Below are 7,859 nucleotides of genomic sequence, written 5' to 3'. Positions count from 1 at the left end.
TCTCAGACCAGTAGCAGGAAAACCCTAACTGTACTGTGGTCCTGCATGTCACTGCAACTTCAGCCCTGCTGTGATGGTGCATCTGCTCCTCTGGATGGCTTTGCCACCTTGAAAGGTGAGACCATGTGGAGCAGAGCCAAGGGGCCTCAGCTGACAGCCAGCACCAACCATCAGTCATGTGAGTGAGACCACCTTGGACCCCCAACCCCAATTGGGTTGTCAGATGACTATAGCTGCAGGTACAAGAGTGACCCAGTGACACCAGCAGATGAACCGGCTAGCTTAGCTCAGCCCAAACTGCTGACTTAGAACTGTTGTTATGTTAAGCCAGTAAATTTTCAGTGACTCATTACAAAGCAGTAGATAACCGTGACAGTCTAAGAGGATCTAAGTTTGGAAACAGGATTGAATATTTAAGATAACTGATTTGCCACATTTATAAGTTTATTAGTATATAAGAGTTGCTTGGCTGGGCACAGTGGCTCATGCCTGTAACCCTAACACCTTGGAAGGCTGAAGCAGGAAGATTGTTTGAGCCCAGTTGTTTGAGACCAGCCTGGGCAACACAGTGAGACCCAATCTCTAAAAAAAAAAAAAAAAAAAATTAGCTGGGTGTGGTGACACACACTTGTAGTCCCAGCTGCTCAGGAGGCTGAGGCTGGAGGATCGATTGAGCCCAGGAGGTCGAAGGTAGTGAGTCATGATTGCTCCAGACCCTGTAGATGCTGTCCCTGAAAAAAGGAAAAAGAAAAAGAGTTGCTTAAGTGATAAGAAAAAAAAAATCCTTGTAAGTCTCTTCTGCTGGGAATTCGAGGTGTTTGAGAGGATCAGCTACTTTAAGTCTGTAAAATATAGTTTAAAATCTATTAGAGGATTTAATTACCTGTTTGTAATTGGCATTAATTTTTAGAAGAATTTAATCTGTTGAACTTATGAGTTAATTAAATATTAAAGAATAAGTGAACATAATTGTTCCTACTTTTATAAAAAAATTAGTAGGCTTATACATAGAAAACTAGATTTACAAATTGCACTTGGATGCTTAAGAAAAACTAGTTTTTAAAATTTATATGTTTAATAAATACAGTATTAATTTAAACACAAGCAGCAGTAGGTAGCTTTTCTCTGCACAAAACCCCCTCTCCAACATTAAAAATCCTCAACTGACAACACCCTAAGTCAGAGCCCCAGCAGATGATTCAGCATTCCATAGACTTCCACACCTTTGCTTCTGTGGGTCTCTCTGCCTGGAACGCCCCCAACGCATACACACCTTCCATACCTGGCAAAATTTTACTTTTTCCAAAAGGTCCAGCTCAAATTTTATGAAGATATCCTTCCTCACTAATGTTCACAATCCTGCTGCCTGCCCAGGACCACTTACGCATGTGACCCAGGCCTCCAGTAGACCACGGAGAGCTGTTAGCAGGGACCTTCACTATCTTTGTGACAACAGAGCTGAATCCCAGCAAAAAGAAACAGTAGCGCTGGTACACAGTGGGCGTCCAGAGTGCTTCAGCAGCCTGGCCGTGTAGGACATGGGTTTTGGAGATTTCCGAGCAGGTGAATAACACGATATAAATGTTTTTTTAAAATACATGTTTGTTGGCCGGGCACAGTGGCTCACGCCTGTAATTCCGGCACTTTGGGAGGCCGAGGTGGGTGAATCATCTGAGGTCAGGAGTTCGAGACCAGCCTGACCAACATAGTGAAACCTCGTCTCTACTAAAAGTACAAAAATTAGCGGGGCGTGGTGGCGCAGGCCTGTAATCCCAGATACTTGGGAGGCTGCCCCTTGAACCTGGGGGACAGAGGTTGCAGTGAGCCAAGATCATGCCATTGCACTCCAGCCTGGGCGACAGAGCCAGACTCCGTCTCTAAATAAATAAATAAATAAATAAATATATGTTACTTATTTATTTTTAGAGACAAGGTCTCACTGTGTTGCCCAGGCTGACCTCCAGCTCCTGGACTCAAGTGATCTCCTTGTTTCAGTTTCCCAAGTACTTGGGACTGCAGGTATGACCCACTACACCTGCCTTATTTTTATTATTATTTTTTTTTTGAGAGGGAGTCTCACTCTGTCACCCAGGTTGGAGTGCAGTGGCACAATCTCAGCTCACTGCAACCTCTGCTTCCCAGGTTCAAACAATTCTCCTGCCTCAGCCTCCCGAGTAGCTGGGACTACAGACGTGTGCCACCATGCCCAACTAATTTTTTTTTTTTTTTGTATTTTTAGTAGAGACGGGGTTTCGCTATGTTGGCCAGGCTGGTCTCGAACTCCTGACCTCAGGTGTTCTACCCGCCTCGGCCTTCTAAAGTGCTGGGATTACAGGCGTGAGCCACCGCACCCGGCCTGAACACCAAGACTTTCTTATGGCTGGGGCCCCTGCCTCTACCTCATCATCCTCACTAGACATTGCCAGGAAGGTTGCACAGGGCAGAATAATGGCCCTCCAAAGATTCCACATCCTAAATCCTAGAGCCTGTAAATATGGTACATTAAACGGCAAAGGGGAATGAAGGTTGCAAATCAGCTAAGTACAGAAATTGTCACAGATTATCTAGGTGGGCTCCATGTAATCACAAGTGTCCCTGAAGATGGAAGAGAGAAGCAGAAGGAGAGTATCAGAGGGAAATGCCACTACAGAAGAATGCTCAGATGCAAACGCGCTAGCTTTGAACATGGAGGAAGAAGTCTCAAGCCAAGGAGTGTGAGTGGTCTCTGGGAATCAGAAAAGGCAATGATACAGGCTCTCTGCTAGGGCTTCCAGAAAGGAACATGGCCTCATGTTCCCCTTGATTTTAGCCCAGTGATACCCACATCAGACTTTTGTCCTACAGAACTTTAAGATACTAAATGTGTGTCGTTGAAGCCAGTGAATTTGCGGTAATGGTACAGCAGCAATGGAGAAGTAATATACTGCATCACGCACATGCCTCATTTCACCAATCAGTGACACCTGCATAACCATTTTCCAGACCACAGATGGGAACCAAACAGACCTGGACCCAAGTTGGGGCTGGGATCCTGACTTGACCTTGGGCCAATCATCTCTCTGCCTGGAGGTGGTGAGAGCTGAGGATGTAACGGGCTAATGGAGGTAGTGGGAATGGACATAGAGGGCTTAGCTCAGTACAGCTGGGACTTCGTGCATGTAGGTGTTGGCTCTCCTGGTTGCAGTCAGCAAGGTCCTTTTACTCTGAGTTACTGGAGGGGCCACAACTAGTGAGGTGACCTGGAGCCTGACTCCTACATCCTGAACCATGCCTTGCTGATGTTTTCAGGAGAGGGTGCAGGCCTTGCTGGTGGTCCTGGAATGCTGGGGGCCATGGGCTCTTCCTTCCTGGCCTCTGGCTCCCCTTTGCCCTCACTCCCAGGAATGATGACTGCCTACCCTGCTGCTGGCAAGTTTATGCTGATCCTCTCTTGGGCGGATTTAATGTCTGGAGTCCAAGGCTGAGCCCGTGTCACCATCCCAGTGGTTCCATCTGCATCCATGGCAGGTCAGGGATCCTTGTACAGCCATCCAGCGTTGTTGCCACACTCAGAGCCAGAGGCCTGGAGCACAGGAGCAGATTTGCAACCAGCCAGACTCTCTTGTTCCTAGCTGACAGCTCAAGAAGCTTGAGTCTCAAGGGGCTAGGGCACCCCAGGGCAGCAACACTAGTACTAGAACCTTCTCCGAAACCTGGCTCGTTCCTCCCTGGTATTAAAATATATTCATTATTATTATTACTTTTGAGATGGGGTCTCACTGTGTTGTCCAGGCTGTAGTGCAGTGATGCCATCATGGCTCTCCGCAGCCTTGAACCCTTGGGCTCAAGTGTTTGCCTGCCTCAGCCTCCGGAGTAGCTGGGACTAGACGTGAGTGTCTACCACCATACCAGGGTAATTTTTTTGTGTGTGGGCGGGTAGAGATGAGGGGGTCTCACTATATTGCCCAGGCTGGTCTTGAACTCCTGGCCTCTGATAATCCTCTTGCCTCAGCCTCCCAAAGTGCTGGGATTACAGGTGTGAGGCACCTATTCATTATTCATTATTACATTCATTATATTATTATAATGGCCCGGCCTGTATTCATTATATTTATCATAATATTAATAGTACATAAAAATATATAAAAGTACTTAAAAATCCATCCTCGTGTATTTTTTTTTTTGAGACAGAGTCTCGTTCTGTCACCCAGGCTGGAGTGCAATGGCACGATCTCGGCTCACCACAACCTCCACCTTCCGGGTTCAAGTGATTCTCCTGCCTCAGCCTCCCGAGTAGCTGTAATTACAGGCATGCACCACCACGCCTGGATAATTTTTGTATTTTTAGTAGAGACGGGGTTTCGCCATGTTGGCCAGGCAGGCCTCGAACTCCTGACCTCGTGATCCACCCGCCTCGGCCTCCCAAAGTGCTGGGATTACAGGCGTGAGCCACCGCGACCGGCCGATTTTTGTTAAAAAACAAACAAACAAAAAAAAAACCCCCAAAACAAAAAGAAAAAAAAAACCACACACACACACACACACACACACACACACACACAAACATCACCCCAATCCTTCTACCCTTGAACGCCACTTGAAGCCCAAGTTTCCTGCCTCCAAATTCCAGTGTTTCCACCCTCGACTCCCCTCCCCAGCTGTCCTAGATTCTGCTCCAGCTGAGCCTCGGCTCCGGGGCTGTTAAGAGGCAGAGGCTCTGGGGAGAAGTCCCCAAACTGGATTTACCCGTTCGTCGCACCTGTCCCTAGGAGGGCGGGCTGGGGTGTGGAGGCGGTGCGCTGCTGACCCATGGGGAGAGAAGCCCGGGTCTCCCAGGCTGCAAAACGCTCGGCACCGCGGAAGCCGCGCCAGGCTCTCCCAGCTCGATACGCAGCGGCCGGCGCGCCTGCTCCGCCGCGGAGCCGAGCGGCAGAGGGGCCCGGGGCTGCGTGGAAGGCCCCGGGGGCTTCAGCCCGTGCCGGGGAAGCTGAGGCTCAGCCAACCAGAAAGTCAGAGGCGGCGGAGGTCTCGCGGAGGGGAGGCACCTGGCGGCCACGGGAGAACTCGGAAGGGCTCAGGCGTGGCTCCACCCGCGACACTGGGAGCCCGGGCGGGCGCGCACGTGTGTATACGAATGCGTGGGCCCATCCGGCGGCCCGGACTACAAGTTCCAGGGTGCCCAGCGGCGCTCCCGGGTTTTCTGGCCGCGCCGCCCGCTGGCTCCGAGCAGGTCGCCGCTGGCTGGCAGTCGCCACCCGGTCCCAGAGTAAATAAGGGAGAGACACTCCCGAGCGCCGTAAATAGAGTCCAAGTGGGCGGAGAGCCGTCCCGCGCCGCCCGCTCATGTCTCTGCAGAGCCGACTGTCCGGCCGCCTGGCACAGCTGCGCGCGGCGGGGCAGCTGCTGGTCCCCCCGCGCCCCCGGCCCGGCCACTTGGCGGGTGCCACGAGGACCCGCAGCAGCACGTGCGGTCCCCCGGCGTTCCTGGGCGTGTTCGGCCGCCGCGCGCGGACCTCGGCGGGAGTTGGGGTGTGGGGGGCGGCGGCGGTGGGGCGGACAGCCGGGGTGCGCACTTGGGCCCCCCTGGCCATGGCGGCGAAGGTGGACCTGAGCACCTCCACCGACTGGAAGGAGGCGAAATGTAAGTGTTAAGCACGAGGGGGCGCGAGGGAGAGGGCGGCCTCACGTGGAACTTCCCGGCTGGGCAGCCCCCAACGAGCGAGCAGCCCCTTCCACCCGAGAGACCTGGGGAAGTTGAGGCCCCATCTGCCCTGGAACGGACCCCTCCTCCCCATTCACAGCCCCCTCCGCCCCCGCGCGTGTTCCCAGCCCCACAGAACAATTCACTCCAGACCAGGTCCAAGTGTCCACGCAGGGGGAAGCGTAAGGAAGGCGGCCTCCCATAGCCTCCCCCGCCCCGCCGCGTGTTCCCAGCCCCACAGAACAATTCACTCCAGACCAGGTCCAAGTGTCAACGCAGGGGGAAGAGTGAGGAAGGCGGCCTTCCTTACCCCACTGGCATGGGTCACAGGGCACCCCAGAGATTGTGCAGGACCTACCACCTTCCTCCCCTGTGCAGGAGGAAAACTGAGGCCGAGTGCCACAGCTGGATTCCCCAAGGTCACTCGGAGCTGGTGGCAAAGTGGAGGTTATGATCCTGGACTCTCCAAACTTTGCACAGTGTGGTTCTTAAGTGCTCGGGAATGGGCTGAGGGAAGAGCTCCGAGGCTGGCGTCCCACCTGGTGGGGCACCTAACCCCACAGAGTGACCTTCCTGGGCTGGCCTGGCCTGCCTCCACCCCACCCCAAGGCTGCACTCTGATGCCTTCCTGGGCACGTGGTCTGGCGCCCTTTTCCCCTTCTGGCTGGCCTCTGGCCACTTGTGAGCAGTTTGCTCATACCAGGAACAGAGGGTAGAGGAGCAGGGCAGAGGTGGGGTCTTGTCCCTGTGACAACTGATGACACCCCCCAAGAATCACACCACTTCCTCTTGCTCCTGGAGGGGACATGAGTCCGGGGCCTGGGAAGGGAGAGAACCCGAGCTGCCTCTACTGAGCCCCAAATAGCCCTGCCGGGCACCCAGCTGCCCCTGCCTTTCAGGGCCTGCCTCCTGGGATCCTATGACTCTTCCTGGCTGGATCTCCTTTCAAAAGTGCAGGGAAGTGGCTAATTGGCTGGGCCTCCATGGTGGAGTAGGTGTGACCTCCGGGCTGGGCAGGCAGGATGGAGGGTCCTGCGGTGTTAGGGGTGAAGAGAAGATGGCTTTCTCGGGACCAGAGGTGGAAATCAAAATGATTTACTCCTGACATGAATTGCGTGGGCTGCGCCAGGATCTAAAAGTGACGGCTGAAAGCACCGACTTTAGTCTGTGAGCAGATGGAGAACTTGTCAGGCACTTTTCCCTTGCCCCAGAACAGCAGGAGGAGTTGGGGGCTGGCAGAGACCCCTGGTGGGGGAGCCACTGTCCCCACAGAGACCCCTGCTCCCCTGAGCACTCTCTCAGAGGACAGCAACCCAGGAGGGTGGGAAAGAGCTAGGGAGACAAGGCGCCCAGGCACCTGCTCAAGCGCTGCCGCTGTTTTTAGGATCCAGCCCCCACAACCCCACTCCTTGGTGCCAGGAAAGCAGCCGGACCTTGTGATGGGGCTGGGGTTCCTGGGCTGCTGTGTTGTCACTGGGGTCTTCCTCTTTGCTTCAAGTTGGGATTTCCAATCATGCAGCAAACTTTTATTGAACGCCCTCTAGGTGGTCAGGCTGGGGACTCAGACGTGTCAGATAGGCAAGGGCCCTGCCCTCATGGAGCTTGTAATCTGGTGTGAAGATTACAAAGCATCTATTGTAAAGAATGTGTTCTAGCAGCTGAGACAAGGCCTGGTAACCTCAGTGCTGTGAAGACACCATAGCAGATGGGGCCACCTGAGCTGGGGAGATCAGAGGAGGCGTCTCAGGGGTGGTGGCCTGGGAAGAGGCATCCAGCTGGGGAATGATATTCCAGACCTGTTATTGAGTGACAGTGGGCCAGACCCAAGGAGTGGGGCTGGTCTGGGGCTCTGCCTGCTACTGAAGCCACAGTTAGAGGGACCCTTTTGGGGGTGAGACGTGGAGATCTCCCAATAGTTATCTATTTCTGTGTAACAAAACACCCCGAACCTTAGTGGCGTAAAACAGCAAAACTGCATTCTCTCCGTCTCTTGAGGGTCAGGAAACTGAGAGAAGCTTAGCTGGGTGGTTCTAGCTCAGGGTCTCCCTCTCCTGAGGCCTCGTGGGACTTGGTTAGGGCCGGAGGATGGGCTTCCTAAATAGCTCCCTCCTTTAAAATGGCATTTGGTGAGAGGCCTCAGTTGGTCACTTTGGGGCCTCTCCATGGGGCTGCTTGAGTG

General features: G+C 53.5%; 1 protein-coding gene and 1 long non-coding RNA gene across 4 annotated transcripts in view; one reads left to right on the top strand and one right to left on the bottom strand.

Moving 5' to 3' along the window:
- Window positions 1-414: 414 nt before the first annotated feature.
- LOC134737112 (uncharacterized) lies at window positions 415-5,133 on the bottom strand. The gene is made up of 3 exons (XR_010121701.1): window positions 4,739-5,133; window positions 3,399-3,562; window positions 415-731 (listed from the first exon to the last, which is right to left on the bottom strand). It is a non-coding gene; the product is annotated as an uncharacterized lncRNA (long non-coding RNA).
- A 43-nt stretch (window positions 5,134-5,176) lies between these two features.
- MACROD1 (mono-ADP ribosylhydrolase 1) overlaps window positions 5,177-7,859 on the top strand; it is a 169,643-nt gene continuing 166,960 nt past the window's right edge. For all 3 annotated transcript variants that reach the window (XM_055233668.2, XM_055233505.2, XM_055233585.2), the window contains exon 1: window positions 5,177-5,620. In XM_055233668.2, coding sequence (XP_055089643.1) covers window positions 5,323-5,620 — 298 coding nt within the window. In that variant the 5' untranslated portion in view covers window positions 5,177-5,322. The remainder of the gene's footprint in view (window positions 5,621-7,859) is intronic.

This window comes from Symphalangus syndactylus, chromosome 1, assembly GCF_028878055.3.
Source record: "Symphalangus syndactylus isolate Jambi chromosome 1, NHGRI_mSymSyn1-v2.1_pri, whole genome shotgun sequence".
NCBI classification, from domain to species: Eukaryota; Metazoa; Chordata; class Mammalia; order Primates; family Hylobatidae; genus Symphalangus; species Symphalangus syndactylus.
This window is presented reverse-complemented; position numbering and strand designations above follow the sequence as displayed.